This window comes from Mytilus galloprovincialis, chromosome 9, assembly GCF_965363235.1.
Source record: "Mytilus galloprovincialis chromosome 9, xbMytGall1.hap1.1, whole genome shotgun sequence".
Lineage (NCBI taxonomy): Eukaryota > Metazoa > Mollusca > Bivalvia > Mytilida > Mytilidae > Mytilus > Mytilus galloprovincialis.
In genome coordinates, this window is record NC_134846.1 from 50645014 (window position 1) to 50668956 (window position 23943).

A 23943-nucleotide genomic window follows, 5' to 3' on the forward strand; every position below is an offset into this window, starting at 1 on the left:
TTTAAATTACCCAGGCATACCGATCTATTGAGTCAGTCAATTGAAACTGTTTTTCAAGCCACCACAACTTTACCGCAACTGACAGTTAGGGGCATAGTGTTTAACCTCTGTCCGTCCGTCCGTCTTTTCGTCCCATTATGGGTATATAGTTATTCCGCATAACTCCTCAAACAGTTTGAATCCTAGTAAGTTTTCTCTTTACTGTCTGTTTGTACATATATTGAGGTTGTGCTGCATGTGGTCAGGGTTTAAATTTTTTATTAATAAGTGCTCTTTCGGGAGAAAGTTGAACTTTGTCATTTTTTGGAAATTTACTTGCATAAGTAGCTATATATAGGGAGTTTCCAGATAACTCCTCCTAAAGTTTGAATGCTAGGAATTTATCACTTTGTTTGTACATGTATTGAAGGTGTGCATGTTGTCAGGGTTTTTTCTTTTTATTATTTTTCCTCTTTTGGGAGAAAAATTGAACTTTGTCCATTTTGGGGTATAAGCGGTTTAATAAATGAGTGGAGTGCGGGGGCTTCACTTTGTCTAGTTAACATTTTTTTCTCGTGTTGTGCTGTTACACTACTGTTACAGTCTGGTGTTCGCTCACATACATACTAAACTCCGCCACGTGCACTTTCTTTATGTGCCTGCCCCAAGTCAGGAGCATGCAGTTCAATTGTTGTCGTTGTATACATATGTGTCATATTTGTTTTTTTTTTGTGACACAACCATATTAAATAATGGTGAAACCACATCGAGTAATGACAAAACCATATTGAGAAATGACAAAACTATATCAAGTCAATACGAAACCATATCGTGTAATATCGAAATATCATTAAGTAATGACTATTCCATATTGAGTTATATTAAAACATCATTACGTAATGTCAAAACCATATTAAGTAAAGACAAAATATTATTAAGTAATAATAAAACAACATAAAGTAATATCAGATTTCCACATAAGACAGCTGAGGCGTTCCATATCAAATGGTCCAAAAATTTATGTATATGTCAATTATCAAATGTTTCAATCGTGCAATTTAGTTTCAACCTTTAGTTAAAACAGCACTATGTTTCGTCAGAGTATTTTTTTTCTACGTCCTCAATGCTAATTGGTTGAATTAGGGATGTGACCCCCCCCCCCCCCCCCCCCCCAAATTTCAAATTTGCGTGTAAAAAGGTCTTAAAAAGGTAAAACAGATAACAATCGTTAAATCAAAGATCAACAGACAACAACATTGTTATTGTTGAGTAACCCTCAGGTAATTTTAATATATGATTGCCTTCTTGCATTATCGATTAAAAAAACACGACTACTGCTTTATAATAATAATGGTAAATTGATAAGTACTATTGACTAAACTTTGTGCTTTTTTTAAGTGGAATATGAAACAAGCAGTCTTATTGTTGCTGGCGGGAAAATGACATTCAAGAAATCCTTTGTTACATTCCAAACGGACAAAGTTAAGAAACGATTTCAACTATCTGGCATATTTGAATTCTCTAACATAGAAGACATTGCCAAATTTCAAAAGACATATTAAGTAAAATGCTCTAGAGATATTATATAGACCAATGAGTCAATAAATAGTAATATAAAAATACAAAATGTGCAATAAAATGACAATTTGTCCTAATCAATACAATTGTGTGTGATATTTTAATATATACTTGTTAAAATTATAAGTATGGTATTTTGTTAATTATCCTGTTATTTTTTAATTGTATTTCAATTTTTGTTTTACATTTAACTTAAAATAAAATTCACTTATTTATCGTTGTCATTAATATGCTCCATTTAAAAAAAAAATAAAATACGGAGTTTACCTTATCCGCGTTGCAAAGGGTTTTAAACATTCAATAGATATATATGAAGATGTGGTTTGAGTGCCAATCAGACAACTCTCCATCCAAATAACAATTTAAAAAAGTAAACTATTATAGGTCAATGTACGGCCTTCAACACAGAGACTTGGCTCACACCGAACAACAAGCTATAAAGGGCTCCGAAATTACTAGTGTAAAACCATTCAAACAGGAAAACCAACGGTCTAATCTATTTAAAAAAAAAACGAGAAACGAAAAACACGTATAAATTACATAAACCAAGGCAACTACTGTACATCAGATTCCTGACTTAGGACAGGTACAAACATTTGCAGCGGGATTAAACGTTTTAATGGTACCAAACCTTCCCCCTGTTTTCTGAAACAATAGCATAACATCACAACATAGAAAAACACACGATAAAATATCAATTGACAGGCTTAGCTCAATCAAAAAACGTAAATTAATACACTATGAACGGATAAATTTGATCTGCGATAAATGTATGTATACGATTCATCCAAGAAAGACAATGTAATGAAACTATGGTACGGAGGAACCTATTCTTTTGCGTTCTATGTGACGTCGTGTGTACTTTTGTTTTTCTGTTTGTCTTATTCTTTTTAGTCATGTGTTGTCAGTTAATTTTTGATCTATGAGTTTGATTGTCCCTCTGGTGTCGTTCGTCTCTCTTCTAGAGCTGTTAAACAATGATTTCTATAGTAATCACTGGTGCTTACTCCGACTTAAAAGCAACAGAGGTAAAGGGATAAGTAAGAATATGTAGCTAGGAATAAAATCCCAATCAACTGATAAAAGTTGATTTTAACATGGTGTACGCATAAAAATGCGTCTTCCAAGAAAAATGGAATTAAGCGTCGCGCTGATAGCTAGTTAAAATAAAACACAAATGAACATACATGTTATTTACTATCTGCATTCTCCGTTCTAATGAAAATAATAAAACACAAATTTTGAACTTGCGCCGATCTGCTCTTCACTTTTTATTCTTTTACTTGCGCCGATTTTGACTTTCATTTGCGCCGATTGTGTACAGGTAAATTATAGGTGAAAGATATTTTTTATTTATCATAATTATAATCCTCTTCCGTTATTTAGTTGTAAATAATTATTAAACCGATACGCAATACGTTTAGAATATTCGATATACTGGCAACGAATGCATGTTGAGATTAACTTATTTCTGGATGATTCTCGTAAAATAATGTCTGATTTTGAATGAGGTTAAATTCTATTTATTCTGCATAATTAATAAAGATTCGTTGTCTTTTGTTATTTGTTTAATTTCATTATGTCTTAAGGAGAGTTAATAATGATTTCGCCTGATCCAAATGAAACTAAAGACAACAAATATAAGAAATCAATACTCGGTGAAAGTGAATTAAAAATAAAAAAAAATACGGGGTGTAGAACTAAACTGGTAGTAAAAAATTTATTATGACAAAAACAATTGCTTAAAGAATAAGATTTAACATACAATTTCTCACTTTCAAAAATCTACAATGATCGGAAAGATTGAAAACAAATTTCTATTTTCAATGCTGGCAATCTATACATGCATCAACCTTGTCTTTGTTTCAATTTCCAAAACGAGCAATTTTGATGCATAATATTTCATCCTGTTTTGAGAAATACTTGATAGTTTTCACGAAAATCATTTCTTAGATTTTAAATTATATTTTAATTAAACACTTAATATTTGGATATTATATTTACTGTCTCGTTTATTCAAACAATATAGTATTAACGGGGATCTATTTAATGATATGTATAACGTTTAAAATCAACAACTTTAATCCATTGAGTATAATAATAATTTACATTCCTTATATTTCAAATATTCAGAAATAATGAATCCACAAACTGAATGAAATAATTTGCATACGCTCCTCTGAGTCGGAACACATACTGAAATAAAGAATTCCGTGCTCATGTCTGTCCGTCTGTCAAAACAAACCTCCACATATGTAGTCTAATATAGTCAAATAGTCTGTTAGTTCGCCATTGTCATCTTTCATTTCTTTTTTAATTTTCAATTAGTTTGCTCATGAGAGGGAGAACACAAAAATAGACTTAGGTGGCATAAAATGTTATTTCGAACAATTTTCCATTCCGACGGACGGTATTTCTGAAGAATAATTTGTGCGGCAACAACATCCTGTGACTCACACTGATACATACATGTGATATTTTATATTACCGGAAAATAAAGTAGGTGCATATAGCTGTTGTTCTTGAAAATTTAAATGTGGGTTTTACACGTCCAATTTGCGATTTTATCAAAAAGTGCGCCAGCAAGGAAAACTTGTTCTATGACGTAAGATTCAATGTTCTGAAGTAAGACAACTCTTTTTTTCAAAACGAACGAAAACACATGAAAATTACTCATAAAGATTTTTGAAAGGTCGGTGACATATTCATTTCTATATTTATTTTGAAGAGTACGCATGGCACTTTCCTTTTCTTGAATTTGTTGTGAAGAAATCACAGGTAGATATTGTTTAATACTGAAAACGTTTTTCATTCTTTTTATTTTGGGCGGGAATGAAATAAATCATGTTTTTTAAGATCAAAACAATAAGGGTCTTAAACTCTTGAACCTGTATTTGATAGATACAAATCTACTGTTTCACGTGAAATAAGAGTTATGCTTGAGGGTTTTAAATAATTGGATTTTTGAGAGTTTAGATATCAAGCAAATATCATGTTAATATTTGAGAAAACACAAAACTGAGGTTGCTATAGTGACAAAACTAAGTCGGTGACCCCAATTGTTTTCATCATATTTTGTTCCTTAAATCACAAAATACCTTGACACAAAATTATAAGGAAAAAACACTGGTAGAACAGAATAGGCTGTTTGGTCTTTAAATACACGTGACAATCGATTCCTTATGTCATTGTCCTCATTTTATAGATTATTCGCAGTCGACATATATATATATATATATATATATATATATATATATATATATATATATATATATATATATATATATATATGATGACCAGTATATCATATACGAAGACTTCCTCTTTTAGACGAAATAGTTGTGAATGATTTATTGTTATGGCAATTTTTACATTGTCTGAATGAAATTTTATAAATAAGGAAATGTTTTAAGATAAATCATGTCAAAAGTTTTGACAACATACATGCGTTAGTATACAAATTAACATGTCAAAACAAACGTATGTTGTATTTCTGTGAATGTGTATTTGAAGGTATATTACACACAGTGCTACAAGTTGTGTATATTCAACTCTAGGTTTATATGACTGTGCAAGCTATAACTTTTACGATGACTTCAATCTCAGTGTATCTGTTTTGTTTTTGTTTCATCAACTTCTCCTTTACGTTAGCTGAAGGAAGACATAAGCGTCAAGCAATAAATTTGACGGAACTTGATATAACCAGTGTCAGAAGTAAGTTATGAGATTATTTTGTTTTACAAACTGCATGCAAATGTTATCTCTCTGTTTGTTGAGATTTAACATGATATACAAAATTCTTTAAAAATAATATGAAGAAAAAGCACTTTCTTAAATATTTTCAAGTAAATTTCTTTTTTCTAATCACCTAGTTTTGCAATTTAAAAATTTTATCATGATGATGATGGAGGACTTCCTGAACGTTAAACTGCAAAGTTAATTTTTGTGGTTAAGATTAAGTATATTTGAAATACTCGTAGGAATAAAATCAAAAGCAAAAAAAAAAAAAAAAATAAGAAAGGAAGTTAACCAGCAGCGGCAACAATTGAGTGGAAGTAATAGACAATGAAACCGATTGTTCTTCTAACAAAACTTGTTTCGTCAATGAATACGCCTTATCATGTAGGCTCGAGGTAAAAGGTTTTGAGCATACAAAAACCTTGAACAGATCAGTCCACATTGGTTCAAAGGTAAACTTAGACGCATGTCGTTGGGGCTTTTGTTTTAGAACAATGATATTATTTACAAACCGAGTGAATGGTCGTAAATGACACTAAATATACAATATGGCAACCTGCGGTTAACCAAGGTATATGCACTTATAATTGATCCTTCCTGTTTCCATTAAATCTACAATAGGCATTAAACGAGGAGCGAAAGATACCAAATTGACAAAGCCATGGCTAAAAATGATAAAAATGATAAAAAGACAAACAGACCAATATTAGCAAACAAGAAACAACATAGAAAACTAAACACGAACCCCACCAAAAACCATTAAAATTTCTACATTGTACGAAGAATGTTAGAAATAGTTAACATTTTTCTTTCAGATATTGACAAGGAAGCCAGGAAACAGCTGATGTTTTTGATAGCAGATCGCTTAAATGATACTGTAGTTACACAATCTGACTTGGCTGGAAGCTGCCAAAGTAAACTAAATCATACAATAGATGGATGTACTACGTGTAAAGCAGATATCTGCGCTAAGTATGTGGATTTTGTACAATTATGAAGAATAATTTTAAAAACAAAAACTTTGTAAGAATTAAAAAGAATATTATCTAAATCAACTTGATTCAAAGGATACTTTTAGATATACACTAACTTCCTACAGTGATATAATGTTCCGTTATAATATACTAATAAGAGTATTATTACGCTGAAATTACTAGTAACAAATGCCAGTTACACATCAGCGGGTTAAGTCGCTCTTCTGATATGTAGGTTCGTTGGTTTTTTCCTAAAAATATTGAGAATGCCTTCGGAATATACAAATATGTCAAACTTGGTAAATAACAGTTAAGTACCAGTCTATTCTTCTTAGCACACGCTATCAAAACCAATAAATAAACTCATCATAGATTCCAGGATTAAAATTTAAGCATATATGACTGTTCAGTCATGAGATCTACACTTGGAACTTCATTTGACTTTTTGTAAATTTTGATCCGAGCGTCACTGGGGTAAATGGAGACGCTCTGGAAAAATACGCAAAATCTCTTTAAACGTTTTTTTTTTATCTGAGCGTCACTGGTTATTCGTGTGTTTTTTGTCCTACATGTTCTCCCATTTATTATATTTGTAGTCCTGTCATGTTATGTTGTCGTTTTAATGTTATATTAAACATTGCCATAAAAACAGGAGGTTTTGCATGCTACAAAACTATGTTCAAACCACTATTTTTTCTTACAATGTCCTGTACCAAGTCAGGAAAATGGCCATTGTTATATTATAGTTGTGTCGTAGTTTTCCTCTTATATTTGATGTGTTTCCCTCAGTTTTAGTTTGTAACCCGGATTTGTTTTTTCTCAATTGATTTATGAATTTCGAACAGCGGTATACTACTGTTGCCTTTATTTACAAATTAAATGACTGTTAAAACGGTAAACAATTGTTTTGAAATATCGTACTTGTAATTATGAGGTAAATTTTATAGTAAAGAAGATCGAATTCAAATCAATATCATTTCTTTTTTATCTATAACATAATATATAATAAGTATATAATATTTGAAATAACAAGGATTTTCTACCTTAGCTGTATTTGCCACATCTGAAGGGAATTTTGGGTTCTCAATGTTTTCAACTTTATACTTGTTTGGCTTTCTAACTGTTTTGATCTGGGCGTCACTCATGAGTCTTATATAAACGAAACGGGCGTCTGTTGTTTTAAATTATACGCATTTTACCATAGATAACTATTTACGGCATTTGTAATAAAAAATAAATGGCAAAATTGACTAACGAATACTGATACCGTATAGCAGGTTATTTTCGCGGATGTAAATTTTCGCGATTTTCATTGAAGAAGATATACGAAATATTTTGGCGGTAGTTATTTGGCGGATTCAAATCTTTTACAATTACTTAATATTTATTACACATCAGGATGTCACATGATGCTAAATGAATGTTTACATTAATTTTGTTTCAGTGTAGAAATTCCATCTTTGTCTGAGGAAGTGTTTAATAGAATTTCAAATGGCAACTACCGTCCGATTACCTATGCCGGGGAGGTTATGAAGGACATTGCTCAATGGGCAGTTGGAGCTAAAGACTTCTTGGGAGATCGAATGGGTCCGTTTCTTAAAAACATAGGAGAAGATCTGCTAGAAGTTGCTAAGGTGCTTATAAAAGGTGGAAAATATATAGCAAAACCTGCAGTTAATGCGTTCCAAACACTTGGAGGAACAATTGCGAATGCAGGAAGGGAGATAATTCAATCGATTAGTGGTGATGTAAACAATGTCATAGGCGATATAAAGGGGCTAGTTGGTAAGCCTTTCGAAGACTTTGAAAATGCATTGAAAACAGTTCGTCAGACAGTATCAGAAAAGGCACCTGTCGTTTTAAATGCCATCAAAGATGCAGTATTACCTGTCTGGGAAAGTAAGTTTTTAATTCAAAAGATATTTTAAATAATATCAATTTTTTATATATAACATTCAGCCAATAAGAAAAGAATTAGTTCTCTAATGTTTCACCAGTCCGGTTGCCTACTGTGCTTCGGAACGTCTTAGTGAAACTTGCTATTATGTAATATTTAAATCTTTTGAAATCCAGGAAGTATCTGACTCTGGTTTTTGGAAACTTTGTTGTATCAGATATTCGTCGTTTTGGTTAAGGTGTTTGATTTTTAATTATTAGTTAAACATAAGGGGCAATGATCAATAATGCTATCATTACTGAAAAAAAATAGATAAGTGACATCATTAAGGAAAACTAAATGGTATGCATATTAAATTTAAGTCATATGGTTTTTCTGAATTGACAAGAAGCCCTGAGAAACGATGTACTGTTAGAACCAGTTCCATAAGTGAAGTTGGAATTTTAACCTTCCAAGCAATTGAGTTCATCGCCATTTTTGTATGGCGCTCGTGATGTTTTTTTCTGTAAAGTATTTGTCTGTTTGCTCTTCCTTTGAAATGATTTTGACATGATGATGCATGTCTCTCTTTAGGTTATGTTATTGATTGCCCTCGATCGTTAATACCCATCGTCGTTTTACACAAACTGACTTTAAAGAAAGGAATGAATACGGCGAATTGTATGGTTCTTAGTCTGATAAATGACTTTATATGAATTCAAAGTAATTAACTTAGAATAGTATTACTGCCTAACAGATGTGTAACATAAGTTCACAAACGGCTATATATATAAAAAAAAAAAGAAGAGGGTGCCAATGAGACAACTGTCCACAAGAGACCAAAATGACACAGACATTTACAACTATGACCATCATATGTACCGTTTAGGAACAATGTTTGGCATTTTTATTCTATTTTCTATGCAAAAAAATTCCTCCGTTAAAAATGTTCAAACACCTAATAGAGAAAAAGTACATAGATAATTAAATATTGACATTTTATTCAAGACTGTGTTGTAAGCGACAGGAACATGCATATTATAAATCAATTAGTTAAATAAAGAATCAACATATCATTATAAATAGTAACCAACGATGTCGAATTGTTTCAAACATAGATTTTAAGTTCAGACATTTAACACCATACTGATTTTTATAGAGTAAACAGCCAAAACATGACACATGAGTTGACGTATTCTTAACATTTATTACAGAGACACTGGGAAAATTGTTCAGGAGAAAACGTTGTGTATCATCTTGTCCGTCTTGTGACAAATTGGACATTAAGAAAAACACAATAAGTCAGATCATCGATTCAGGTGGGTATTTGGTTAAATTAGTCTCCAAGCACAAGGAGAATAGAACTCGTATGAATTCCTTTTTAAATAATATTACCTCATTTAAATCTAAAATGCCCCTACCATTTCTTTTAGGAAAATTCATAAATCATTACTTGCTATTATCATTCTGTTAACTTGTTTTACATTTCTGATAGTGAGGTGTGTCTGTTGAATAAAAATGGGTATTTAGCATTTCGGAACAAGTATGAAAACAGAGTTAACAAGTGTAAAGAAGTACACATCTGAAGAAGTTTAAGTATTCCCGTAATAGATGGGACTGTGTCTTGTAGATTAAGTACAATTTCGATGAATCAAAGCTGACTACCATAAAATATCTTCAAGTTCTGTATCTAATCTATTTATAATAGTGCAGTTTACATGAAATTTGAATTATAATCAGCAAACAATAAACTTTCAGAAGGCACCCAACATAACCATCAGATTTATATCTATCCATTCTGGGGAAGCCTTTATTTACCATAATCAATTCTTCATTATTAAATATAATTGTGTGAACAATTTTGCGATCATATTGAATGTTATATACCTTAGATCAATGACAAGTACTTTTTATCATAGTTTGTGGTGCAGATACAACAAAACAAAAGAAACAAGCAATGACCGAAATCACATACCTCAAAGACCTGTACAATAAAACAAAAGACAACGAACAGATAACAAAGGTATGCACCTATAATGTCTTTCATAAATACAATTTGTATTTTACTCAACTTAACTACACAATATTACAAACTGAAAAGGTAAAGATTTGATTTGTTTTCAAGTAGTTTACTTGATTTAACAGTTTATATATTTTCAACTGCATTTCATGAACATAAAATGAATACTTTGTCGCAAGAGTAACAATATTTGTACTATTTTCTCCTGTAAATGTATGTCGGTCTTGGCTTTAAACAAGACAGTTTTTCCCTGTTCTGTGAATGACTTAAGAGTATGAAAGCTTATGTGGAAGTACAGCAACATATTTTAGATTGTACGCCGGAACGATTTGGCATCATCTGTTGAGTACTTAAATATAAAAAAGGCTACCTGTTCAAGAACTATTATCTTCATTTAAAACGGCATGAGCTTGAGATGGCATTGTTGTGACGCAGTGTTACTTTTGTTTAATAATACAATAATATTATATTACCTCATTTCCCAATTAACTGATCGAGATTTAAAATGGGACGAAATGACGTTAGGTATCTTTTAATGCCATGAAGCACCCTTTCGTGGAAATACTAGTACTACGAAAAGAAGTAAATCCAGCCATGTGTTAAGTAATGACGTTTTACCACCACACATAATTCTTAAAACCAACAAATGAATACATGTCGTTGTATTCTGTCTCCATCTACTTTCAACCTATGACATTGGAATTCATGCTATGTTAACAATTAATAATAGCTTACTTAACGGATACTGACTAATGTCATTTTGTATTTCAGATTGAGTATGATTTGTCCTCAGTTGCACCTGATAGTCCAGATCAGATTTATATGGACTCGTTTTTCACGATCGGAGGATTACAGATGCAATTGTTTGCAGGTGTTCTGAACATTTCATCACCTGAAGAAACAGGAATGTCAATAGCACACCAGTTTTTCGCTACCGAAATAGCTGATAGACAATCACGCACGACAGTCTAGTAAATTGGATGCGTTTCATGTAACTTGGACGAACCATTTGTATCATTTTCTGTCATACAGATTTTTTTAGAATAAAGTATTGATTTTTATCAAAATGGTTTTGGTTACTTTGCCTATTGTAATTATGATCTACTGATAGCTACTGATTGTATTTCATCCGCATGAACTTTAATATATTATAACCTTAACCAAAACTGATAATTGTAAGTTAATTTCTCCCTATATGTGAGAAAAAAAAGGCGATCTAACGGACTTGTCCTCAAATGGGAATTTCACGAAATTCAATTTTAGATGACTTTTAGAGATTATGGTTTTTTCAATCATTTTTTGTTCCTATCATTTTAGTTCGAGTGATTTATAACAACGGGTATGTAGCGTGATGCCATTACACTGATCATTTTGACGCCAATTTCAGTTACCATCTCAAATCAAATGATTTCTACTGACAACAATTATTACAATGACTAAAAATGTTTAATCAGTTAATGGACAAGTAACCATATCATCCGGAAGAGTTTTTCGGAGCTTTCAAAAGAGAGACAAAGATGCGTACATGTAAATAAACTGGTAATGCCATAGCAGAAATACTAAAAATGACAAAAAGACAAACACTATACATAAGACAACATAGAACACCAACAACTGAGAAACATGATCCCAATCGAAAAACGGGAATGCCCTTTCTTGTGTAAACATCGGCGTAAACTAGATAAGGAGAGTAACAAACCTTTGTATTATTATTTGAATAAATTTGTAAAAAACGTGTATATTCGCATGCCACATTAAAAAACTACCTAGAATATTAACAAACACATAACTCTTACGCCCTTTACTTGGATATGAAAAAAACTTCAATAAAATATGTTTACGCACTAGAGGAGAACGCAGATAAGAATGGTATGACGTAAGTGCAACAATAAAGTCATTAAAACAAATTAGAAATTATTCCACATTCACGGCTGTGAACTCTCACAGTCTCAAGTAACAAGTTTTCATAATTTCCATTACAACATCTCAACTGCATGAGCCTCCTCTGGGAAATTGAAGGTTTTTAATATGTTTCACGTCAGTGAAATGGTTTATTCAGATCATTTAAAAGAGAGGTGAAAGATGGGTAAGTGAATTTTCCTCAAAGATCAGTATTTTTGTAATTTTTTCTTCCTAATGACACAAGAAACCTATAAAACTTTGATCAATCTCTAGTAAGTGTGTTCAACTAGCCTTTTCTATTTTTAACAAGCGTACTGACTACAATAGTTTATTAGCGTATTTAAAGATTCATTTCTAAAATTGTTTCTCTTTGGTACGACATAACTTTTCATTGATCATAAAGAGCTAGCAGAAAGAGCACATTTACTATGCATTATGTGTCTCATGTTAAAGTTTTTCAATTATATGAATACATTGAATTAAAAATTTACATTCATGTCTTCATGTCTTCAACTACTGGAAAAGTCTTCCAGTTTTAATGGTAATGATTATATAAATCACAGAAAAGGCTGAATAGATTTACATTTTTGTTAAACAAATTCTCTAAAATGTTATTAACACTACTCAAGTGTCTGAAGTACTCAAAGCGTATCTACTTATAATACTCGAAGATATGAAAAGAGGAAATATTGAAATATTTCCTGAATAATTTCTAAAATACAGACAAGTCAATCTTAAACTACTTTATTGAACTAACTCAATTTGTTTTACTTTATTCACTCTTCAATATTTCTTTAATTACTTTTATTTATTTGTTTTATTTTCATTAATTTTCTTAATTTTATTCATCTTCTTTCATTTTTTAATATCTTTGTTTTCATATTTTTTCAAACAAAATGTCGATGAATATTGTTGCTATTTGTTTATATGATGATAGAATGCAATCATGTTAATAACATTATTAATCACATACTTTTCATTATAATGTATGTGGTCGAGTTAACTGTTGATTAACGACAATACTGAGGAGATAGACATCTAATAAACACGTAGAAGTTTTTTTTTTAAGAAAATAACTTATTAGTACTAGCATCTTTGCAAATAATTCAGAGAAATGAAAACATTTGAAAAAAAATGTGATCGCCGGAAACTACTTCATTGGTAACTGTGATCGGCCTGTTGTCCTGTTTAGTGTGGAGCTGTTTAAAAAGCAATGCGTGATACCGAGGCAAAATTAAGAATGTTGCAAACTTCGACCATTTGTGCCTTCCGTAATACATTAAACGCATACTTACGACGTCTTATCGTCTATGTGTCCTTGATTGTTCATATATCTTCCATATCTGTTTTATTTTCAACCTTTGGTAAAACAATGTTCGTGAAAATGTTGATTGCTTTTCAGCAATACTCAATATTTGTATCAGGAAAATCATGTTCAATTTAAGGTCATTCATGTTTTGTTTTTAAAAGGTTCCACACACGATGTTACAATATGTATCATGCATTGTTAAGGACAATCACAATCTATACATTGGTCTGCATGTTTAAAAAAAAAAATGGTTCATTATGTGTTTTGCTATATCTCAGACAGTGTTCATGTAATGTAAGTTCCCATTTGTTTTATAGAAACTATTATGATTTGCATGTATTTAGCCCATTTAGAGTTATTTACACACTAAACAAAAACAACCAAAAGAAATAAATTGTGAACGTTCTTTTTCTCATATTTTTTTTTATTAGTGGGAGATATTATGGAAATAATTGTGCAAATCGTGATACAAGAATGAAATTTGGTATGAAAGTTGACTTTACGATTATTAAAAAAAATCAGCTGCTGGCCATCAAAAATGTTATTTTTTTCAAGATGGCAACCGCTCATTGTACAAATGGCGTCATATCCAATTGGCTTCATTTTGTTAATCCTTTGAAAGCTTAGTTTAAGGAACAATGCTAAGTAAGTTTTGATATTATGAATTATTTCGAAATTCGTTATGACAATGCCTTTCATAACTTTCTACGGAGTTGGTTTTGCACATTGCTAGAGGTTCAACAATGACATTTTGTTGTTGACGTCTTTTTCAGCTGTTTTATCATGTTTATGGTGGAGAAATGTATCATTTGCAACCACGTCACATTCCTTTTATACTATGTAGAGGTAACAGTTACCTTTTGACTTAACGTTCGCTATATATTTCGTCTTCCAGTTATTAATTCAGACTTCATTGACGTATATCAGTTCATTCTTTAAGACTTAAAACGAATTGGTAGACTACGTACTAGTATGGTACTTTCTGATTGATGGCTTACAATTGTATTCTATATATTAGCAATGAGGTTTGTGATTGTTAAGTTTGAAGGCATGTTGAGGGCTCAGTTATAATGCAAGTTAATTCCAAGAGCATCTAAAAGCAGCATATCAAACTTTCTGTATCTTCTAAATACTGTTTTAGTCATGATTGTCTTATATACAAATGTCAGTTTTATAAATCAGGAGTAATGAGGCTAAAGATAAACTCATCCCTGTGTCATAATGATATGTTTGACATTCTACAGTGTTTTCAACTTTGCGTTGCACCCACCAAACAAAAGTTGATAATAATGCATACTGAAGTCCGAACGTTGACAACAGCAACACATTGTTTCAAACAAAGATTAAGCTACAAAATAAAGCTTTAATAAAATCAAATTGGTCAGAACACATACCGTCAGTATTAAGAATGGAAAACATATTTATTAAATATGAAGTTTAAAGACGTATAATTATAGTTCATAAGTGTTTATTTTTTAAAATAGATTAGACTGTTGGTTTTCCTTTATAGGGACATTTTATAGTTCTAACTGTTTGCTGTGAGTAAAAACTTCGTGCTTTGACTTATAATTGTATTCATTTTTGCAAATTGAGGCTTGAATGGAAAGTGTACTGTTTTTGTTGCAGTTGTAAAAAAAAGAAAATTTAAAAAATTAGCTTACCCGAGCCGCAGTAGGCAATGTTTTATACCTGCGACACTAGAAGAGACACATGCTTTCAATACTGTACGGAGAGTTGTAAACCTGTACTGGCTCTAAATCCGAAACAACTTTTAAGAAAATAACGGATCAATAAAAGTATGTTAGCTAAACATAGGTTTCATAAACTGCTGAAGATTCAATTTCCTTTTTTTTTTCTCAATAAGAACGTATTGGTGATAGAAAATATAAAGTCTATATTGGCTTTTGAATTTGGCTCTAAAGTAGAATCCAAATAATTAGATATACAACATGTTCGTTTTCCTTTACAATTACTTTCAAATTTACAGAAACGATTTGATGACTTAGGAATTATTCCCGCAAATTAGGGATGTTAATTTATTTTTGCAACAAAGTGGTAAAGTTGTAGACGAATTAGTATCTGTTGTTGCTACTGTATTGTATGCCTTAATGAAATGTGACTGGGAATATATATAAAGTGTAAATTTTTTCACGACACGTGCATGTATTTCTTATGAACACAAAGGTGTAAATTACACGTTTAAAGCGATTTAGTTAGTCATTACCTTCACCATTTAGATAGTTCTCAGGCGATCTATTCGAAATTACAAGGATGACCCGAATGACTTGTGAAAACTTCCTCGTTATGCAATCATAATTGTGAATGATTATTTTTTTTCAACAATTCATGTCAAGTTTTACATAGTCTGAAATTTTAAAAACAAGTAAACAAGTTTTAAGGTATATCATGTTAAAAGTTTTGACAGCTCATATGCATAAGTAAACAACTTATCATGCCGAAAAACAACCGCATGTTGTATTTCTGTAAATGCGTATGCATTTTGAAGTTATTAAACACACACAGCTACAAGTTATATACTTTAGTCTCTAGATTCTAATGACTGTACAAGCTATAACTTTTACGATGACTTCAATCTCAGTGTATCTATTTTGTTATTTTCTTTTTAACTTCTCCTTTACTTTCGTAGAAGGAAGAAAAAAGCGCCAAGCAATAAATGTTGCAGAACTTGATGTTACCATTGTCAAAAGTAAGTTTAGATTATATTTTTTCAAACTGCTTTTCAATTTTATTTCACTGTTTGGAGACATTTAACATACAAAATATGTAGAAAAAAAAATCATCAAGAAAACAAGTGTACTTTCAATGTATTTCTTTATCATCTGCTTACAGAATATGTTTTACTTATTTTGCCTTTTTTTAACATGATGACGACAATGATGACAAATGATTATTCAACAACAAATGTTTTGTTACATATATGTTTGTTTTATAGTGATTAATGTCATAACACAATGTTGAATGCTGTACCTGTTTTTTGATAAATTTTTACCTGTTATGTCTGTTTGTTTTGTTCTAAAATAGTTGTCAATAAAAGGAAATTTTATGCCACTGTGAAACAAGTGAGGAGTTTAGCTAGCTATAAAACCAGGTTTTATCCACCTTTTTCTGCATAATAAAATTCAGTAGCAATTCAGGAATATGACAGTTGGTATGGATTCGTATGATGTATTTGAGCTTTGATTTTGGCATTCAATTTTGAACTTGCCGTTTTGAATTTTCCTCGAAGTTCGGTATTTTTGTTATTTTACTTTTTAAATGCATATTTAAGACGATTGTATATGATGCTTTTCACCACTGAGTTAGATTTGTAACTAGTTAGTTCACATTGTGACACGACGCAGGAAGACATGTCACACTACCTTAACTCATTAGTCTGACTCCAAACCGATCATTCTCGGGTAATGTATCTTAATGCTGCGTCCGTACTGACCAATTTAGGTATGTTTTGGTTTGTTGGTGTTATATATTATTTTCCCTAAAAGGAACTCCATAAGAAACCTAATACACACAAACAACACATTTCGGATTAGGTTTTGAGCGACGAACTAAGTATAATATAATAATCGTAGACAGCTGAAACGTTAGAGTTAAAATGCACATATTTATCATGCCAGAACAGAAGTCCTACATCAGCGGCAACAATTTAGTGAAAGTAATGAAAAATTAAACCGATTTTACTTTAATTCGTCGCTCAAAACCTAATCCGAAATGTGTTGTTTGTGTGTATTAGGTTTCTTATGGAGTTCCTTTTAGGGAAAATAATATATAACACCAACAAACCAAAACATACCTAAATTGGTCAGTACGGACGCAGCATTAAGATTCGTTTGTTATTCTCGTGGTGTTTTGTGTGTTGCTTTTCGGTGTTGTGTCGTTGTTCTCCTCTTATATTTAATGCGTTTCCCTCGGTTTTAGTTTGTTACCCCGATTTTGTTTTTTGTCCATGGATTTATGAGTTTTGAACAGCGGTATACTACTGTTGCCTTTATTTACTGTTCGTGAAACTGTTTAATCAATGAAAAACGCTTCATCCTGTACGCTTGAGGCTTAAATAACAGACCACCAACAAAACAAAAAACGGGAACAGATTAGTCAAATTCGGGTTAAACGGTCCACACAGATAATTGAACTATTAGTTTTATAATAACTACATTTTTTACATAGCAAATGATATCCAGTCGTAAATGGCATCCAATACAAAGCATGCACAGTATGGTCATCTGCGATAAGGTATAAGAAGAATATTTGATCTAATCATTACTTCTTTCCTATTACAACTAATTACTGCGTCGATAAGGATTAAGGTAATTTAAAGAGAATGTTAAAACTAGCTTGAATTTTCAGGTATTGACAAGGAAGCTCGGAAACAGCTGTTGTTCCTGATTGCAAATCGCTTAAATGATACTGTATCTACACAATCTGTTTTTGCTGGAAACTGCCAAAATAGACTTAACAGTACAATAGATGGATGTTCTACCTGCAAAACAGATCTTTGTGCTAAGTAAGTTATGTACAATTATAAGTGATCATATTTAAAACATCAGTTCCTTTGAATTTTATCTTTAAATAAGCTTAAGGTATCAATAAAATGATTATATAATGTCTATCGGAAAAATAAATAACATCAAGAGCACCTACAGGAAGTCTGTAAGTGAACCATATTATAATAAAGGCAACAGTGGTATTTGTTGTTCAAAAGTCATAAATCGATTGAGAGAACACAAATTCGGATAACAAACTAAAACTGCGAGAAACACATTCACTCTAAGAGGAAAACAAAGGTAAACATGAACACTGACTTGCAACCAAACAAACACCAAAATACTTAGAAACAACTCTTTGATAACTTTCCTGACTTGATACTTGGTGTGTTGAACCTAATTTGAAAGCTAGCCAAACTTCTCGCGTTATGAGAATGTTAAAAAAAATATACATGTATCGCTAAAACGACAGTACAACGTGAGAGAATTACAGCACAAACACATGCAAGAACATTTTTGCACAATACTCGTATAATATAACTTGATTGATCGTGTTTTGATTTTGTCATTTTTATATAGTTGCATTTCTAGGAATGTTGCCGTTTGTTTTTCTAGCACTTCAGTTTTCCTGTTGTTCTTTTGTTTGCCTCTTATAATCGATGTGTTCCCTTTAGTGTTACTATAAAAAAGAAGATGTGGTATGATTGCCAATGAGACAACTATCCACAAAAGACCAAAATGACACAGACATTAACAACTTTAACCCGTATTTGTTTTCTCTCAATCGAGTTATGACTTTTGAACACTGGTTTACTTCTGTTGCCTTTATTTATGGACTTTATTTTCAGTTAACTTTAATGTCAATAGGTAAATGATATTGTTCTTTCAAATACTGTTCTAATTCTGAAAATGTTAGAGAGCACTGCTAATCGCAAACAGTTTGATAAAAACATTTATCCTTATTCAATAAGTACGCAATTGATAAACGAAAACAGAATGTTCAACAAAGCAGAGACAAAATATACCTAGCAGTCAACCGAAAATCTCATATGAGATAAATTAGCAAACTCTGAAACAGCGACAACAAGAATGATGCTGCCACTGTTTCCGAGTTTAATAATAAGAGGCAATAGTATTTCAAATCTCACAAACACATGCATGGCAATGATACATATCAAGGTTATAAACAAAGCATGCGCAATTAACATAAATTTGTCAACAAAACGTTTAGGCAGACAACGCCTGCCTTGACCAGGATAAAATCCGAATATCACGGTCAAGGCCATGTGTAAATTTTCAACAAATCTATGGCTTCCGTTAATTATTTCTTAATTTTAGCAGCGTTTCCCTGCTAAGTAAGAACTTTAGGGGGTAGTTACGTTTTATGGCATTTTAAATAACTGATACCTATAAGCTACTGCCAGATAATCACTTATATATTACATATCAGGAAGTCACAATTTTACATAAATGCTAAATAGTTATTTAAATTATTTTTGTTTTAGCGTAAAAATTCCATCTTTATCTGAGGAAGTGGTTAGTAAAATTTCAATAGGCAATTACCGTCCGGTTACCTATGCCGGAGAGGTAATGAAGGAAATTGCACAATGGGCCGTCGGAGCTAAAGACTTCTTTGGATATCGGTTGGGCCCGTTTCTTGAAAACATAGGAGAAGATCTGATAAAAGTTGCTAAGGTGCTTATAAAAGGTGGAAAATATATAGCATCACCTGCAGCTGATGCGTTCCGATCACTTGGAGGATCAATTGCGAAAGCCGGAAGAGAGATAATTCAAGCTATTAGTGGGGATGTAAACAATATTATAGGCAATTTAAAGGGGCTTATTGGTAAGCCTTTCGATGACTTTGAAAATGCATTGAAAACAGTTGGTCAGATAGTATCAGAAAAAGCACCTGTCGTTATAAATGCTATAAAAGATGCAGTCTTACCTGTTTGGGAAAGTAAGTTTTCAATTGAAAATATATTCAAATTATCACCTATCTCTTTTTATAATCTTTATACTATTTAAAACAATAAGGCAATAAGGATACTAGATTAAGTTACCGTGTGTATAACCTGCCTTGTTACCAACTGTGCCTTGGTACTGGCATAAACATACGAATACTGTCTTTGTGAAACTTGCTGTTATGGAATATTAAAATCACTGGAAATCTTGGAATCTCACAATGGCTTTAAGTTCCGTTTCATCAGCCTTATCATTGTTTTGATTTCAAACATTAGATAATACATAAAATGCATTACAATGGGTTTCAATAATGACATTATAACTAAAAAATGAGACTAATGACAATCATTAAGGAAAGGTTAGTATGTTTCTTTAGTACGTTTTACCCTTCCTAGGAATTGAGATCATTGCCAGCTTTTTGTGGTGTTCCTACTGTTTATTTCATAGTCTTTGTCTATATGATTTGACTCTATTTTTGACAGGGTGTTGTATGTCCGTCTATGGTTTATGTTACTGATTGCCGTTGTTGACACCAACCTTCATTTAACACATACTGACTTTGCAGAAAGGGATAAAATACATCCTTACATTATTTTGTCTGCCGCCGTCGGCTATGAGGACAATTCCAACAATGTATTAAAAGATAAAGATATTCCACGTGTACACGGTGTTACCTCAAATGCCATTATTAAGATAGAGCAAATGAACACGGTGTTACCTCAAGTGCCATTATTTAGATAAAGCAAATAAACACGGTGTTACCTCAAATGCCATATTTAGATAAAGCAAATGAACACGGTTTTTATATTTCGTTCTTATGTTGTACTGTTATACCACTGTCCCAGGTTAGGGGGAAGGTTGGGATCTCGCTAACATGTTTAACCCCGCCACATTATTTATGTATGCGCCTGTCCAAAGTCAGGAGCCTGTAATTCAGTGGTTGTCGTTTGTTTATGTGTTACATATTTGTTTTTCGTTCATTTTGTTTTACATAAATAAGGCTGTTAGTTTTCTCGTTTGAATTGTTTTACATTGTCTTATCGGGGCCTATTATAGCTGACTATGCGGTATCGGCTTTGCTCATTTTTGAAGGCCGTACGGTGACCTATAGTTGTTAATGTCTGTGTCATCTTGGTCTTTTGTGGATAGTTGTCTCATTGGCAATCATACCACATCTTCTTTTTTTATATTATACGGTGTAACCTCAAATGCCATTATTTAGATAAAGCAAATAAACACGCTGTTATCTCAAATGCCATTGTTTAGATAAAGTAAATGAACACAGTGTTACCTGAAAGGCCATTGTTTAGATAAAGCAAATGAACACGGTGTTACCTCAAATGCCATTATTTAGATAAAGCAAGTGAACACGGTGTTACCTCAAAGGCTATTACTTACATAAAGCAAATGAACACGGTGTTACCTCAATAGATAAAGCAAATGAACACGGTGCTACCTCAAATGCCATTATTTAGATAAAGCAAATGAACACGGTGTTAACTCAAAGGCCATTATTTAGATAAGGCAAATGAACACGGTGTTACCTCAAATGCCATTATTTAGATAAAGCAAATGAACACGGTGTTACCTCAAAGGTCACTATTTAGATAACGCAAATGAACACGGTGTTACCTCAATAGATAAAGCAAATGAACACGGTGCTACTTCAAATGCCATTATTTAGATAAAGCAAATGAACACGGTGTTAACTCAAAGGCCATTATTTAGATAAGGCAAATGAACACGGTTTTACCTCAAATGCCATTATTTAGATAAGGCAAATGAACACGGTGTTACCTCAAATGCCATTCTTTAGATAAAGCAAATGAGCACGGTGTTAACTCAAAGGCCATTATTTAGATAAAGCAAATGAACACGGTGTTACCTCAAAGACCATTATTTAGATAAAGCAAATGAACACGGTGTTACCTCAAATGCCATTATTTAGATAAAGCAAATGAACACAGTGTTATCTCAAAGGCCATTATTTAGATAAAGCAAATGAACACGGTGTTACCTCAAATGCCGTTATTTAGATAAAGCAAATGAACACGGTGTTACCTGAAATGCCATTATTTAGATAAAGCAAATGAACACGGTGTTACCTCAAAGGCCATTATTTAGATAAAGCAAATGAACACGGTGTTACCTCAAATGCCATTATTTAGATAATGCAAATGAACACGGTGTTACCTCAAAGGCCATTATTTAGATAACCCTGGCATTCCTCTGATATAGTAGTATTTGTACATCGACAAATAGACTCCAAACTCACAGGCAGTACTTATTAAATTATATAAAAAAAAAAATACCAAAACATAAATGGATGAATTTTTTTCAGGGACACTTGGAACACTCTTCAGGAGAAAACGTTGTGTATCATCTTGTTTGTCTTGTGACAAATTAGACGCTAAGAAATACACAATAAGTTGGATCATTGAGTCAGGTAGGTCTCTGGTTAGATTAGTCTCCAAATTAATGGAGAAACATATTATATGACTTCCTTTTTCTAAAATTGATTTTACATTTCTTGTAGTTTTCATTTTGAAAATTAATTGTAATTGCTTTTAATATGTGTTTTACATGTCTTAAACTGAAGGTGGTCCATTGAATACAACATGGGAGTTAATCTTATCAGAATCAGTATGAGAACAAGGTTTACATGCGTTAAAAAATACATATCGGACGCATTCTAAGTATTTACTTTACGAGACGTGATATTTGAGTCACGTTCATAGTGTGCAATTTTGAAAAAAGTTATATTGTAGTGTATAAAAAAACACACACTTATATTGTTATATAAAAGTGAAGGAATTTCGAGCTGAGGCTTACATGAAATGTTAACTATAATACAATTAGCAAACAATAAACTTGCACTAAATCTAAATAAAAAAATCGTCATATTTATATCTAGCCTTTTCAATGAAGCCTTTAACTACCAAGTTAAATGCTTATCAGAAAATATAGATTTTTAAATAATTTTGCAATCATATTGAATGTCAAAACCTTCGATCATAAATGTGCTTGTTATCATAGTTTGTGGTTCAGATACTGCAAGACAAAAGAACAAAGCAATGGCTGAAATTACATTCCTAAAAGACATGTACACTAAAATAAAAGACAAAGAACTGATAACAAAGGTATGTACTTACAGTATGTGTTATCATACAATTTGTCTCTTGCTCTATTAACTGCACTGTTTCGTCAAAGAATGTAGATATTGCAATTTCAAAATTTATTATCAAAGACACAACTTTTTAAGGCTTATAATTTAATACGCCAGACTCGCGTTTCGACTACAAAAGACTCATCAATGACGCTCAGATCAAATTAGTTAGAAAGCCAAACAAGTACAAAGATAAAGTGAATTGAGGACCCAAACTTCAACAAAAATTTGGCTAAATACGGCTACGGTATTTAAATCTATGCCTGGGAAGAGAACATCTTTAGTATTTCGAATATTTCCACTTTTGCAAACAGTGAATTTATTAAAAATGACAATATAATTGATATTCATTTCAACACCAAAGTCCTGACTACTGGGCTTGTGATACCCTCGGGGACGAAACGTCCACAAGCAGTGGCATCGACCCAGTGGTGTCAATAATTATCAAAGGTACAAGGCCTATGATTTAATATGCCAGCCGCGCATTTCGTCTACATAAGACTCAATAGTGACGCTCAGATCAAAATAGTTAAAACTATATTTTCCTATATCTATATATTGTGTAGACAAAGAATAAAAGATTTCTAAACAGATGGTAACTCATTTTATTTCAAATTCCAGATTGAGTATGATTTGTCTTCAAATGCATGGAGTGGTCTTATGATTTACATGGACACATTTGCCTCGATCGGAGGGAAACTGGTGCAACAGATAACAGGTGACCTGAACATTTCCGCACCCGTAAGAACAGGGTGGTCAATAGCACAACAAATATTCGATGCAGAATTAGATAATAGACAATCAAGCACGACATTCTGGTGACTGTAACGTATTAAGGACACATTCTTATTATATCCTCTCATATCGCTTTTTAGAATAAAGTTTTGGTTTTTGTTTATATCTATTTTATCAATTTGACTTCTGTCATTGTTAT

The 23943-nt window shown here is 32.0% G+C and overlaps 2 protein-coding genes across 2 annotated transcripts; both read left to right on the forward strand.

Moving 5' to 3' along the window:
• Window positions 1–5042: 5042 nt before the first annotated feature.
• Window positions 5043–11232, forward strand: LOC143045218 (uncharacterized). Its single transcript, XM_076217571.1, has 6 exons — window positions 5043–5271; window positions 6111–6267; window positions 7714–8168; window positions 9360–9464; window positions 10065–10168; window positions 10937–11232. Exons 1-6 carry the CDS (start codon window positions 5121–5123, stop codon window positions 11135–11137), a joined length of 1173 nt encoding a protein of 390 aa, XP_076073686.1. The 5' UTR covers window positions 5043–5120; the 3' UTR covers window positions 11138–11232.
• A 4631-nt stretch (window positions 11233–15863) lies between these two features.
• Window positions 15864–23907, forward strand: LOC143046951 (uncharacterized). The gene is made up of 6 exons (XM_076219987.1): window positions 15864–16083; window positions 17742–17898; window positions 19384–19838; window positions 22185–22289; window positions 22880–22983; window positions 23631–23907. The coding sequence occupies exons 1-6, from the start codon at window positions 15933–15935 to the stop codon at window positions 23829–23831; spliced, it is 1173 nt and encodes a 390-aa protein (XP_076076102.1). The 5' UTR covers window positions 15864–15932; the 3' UTR covers window positions 23832–23907.
• The last annotated feature ends 36 nt before the right edge of the window (window positions 23908–23943 follow it).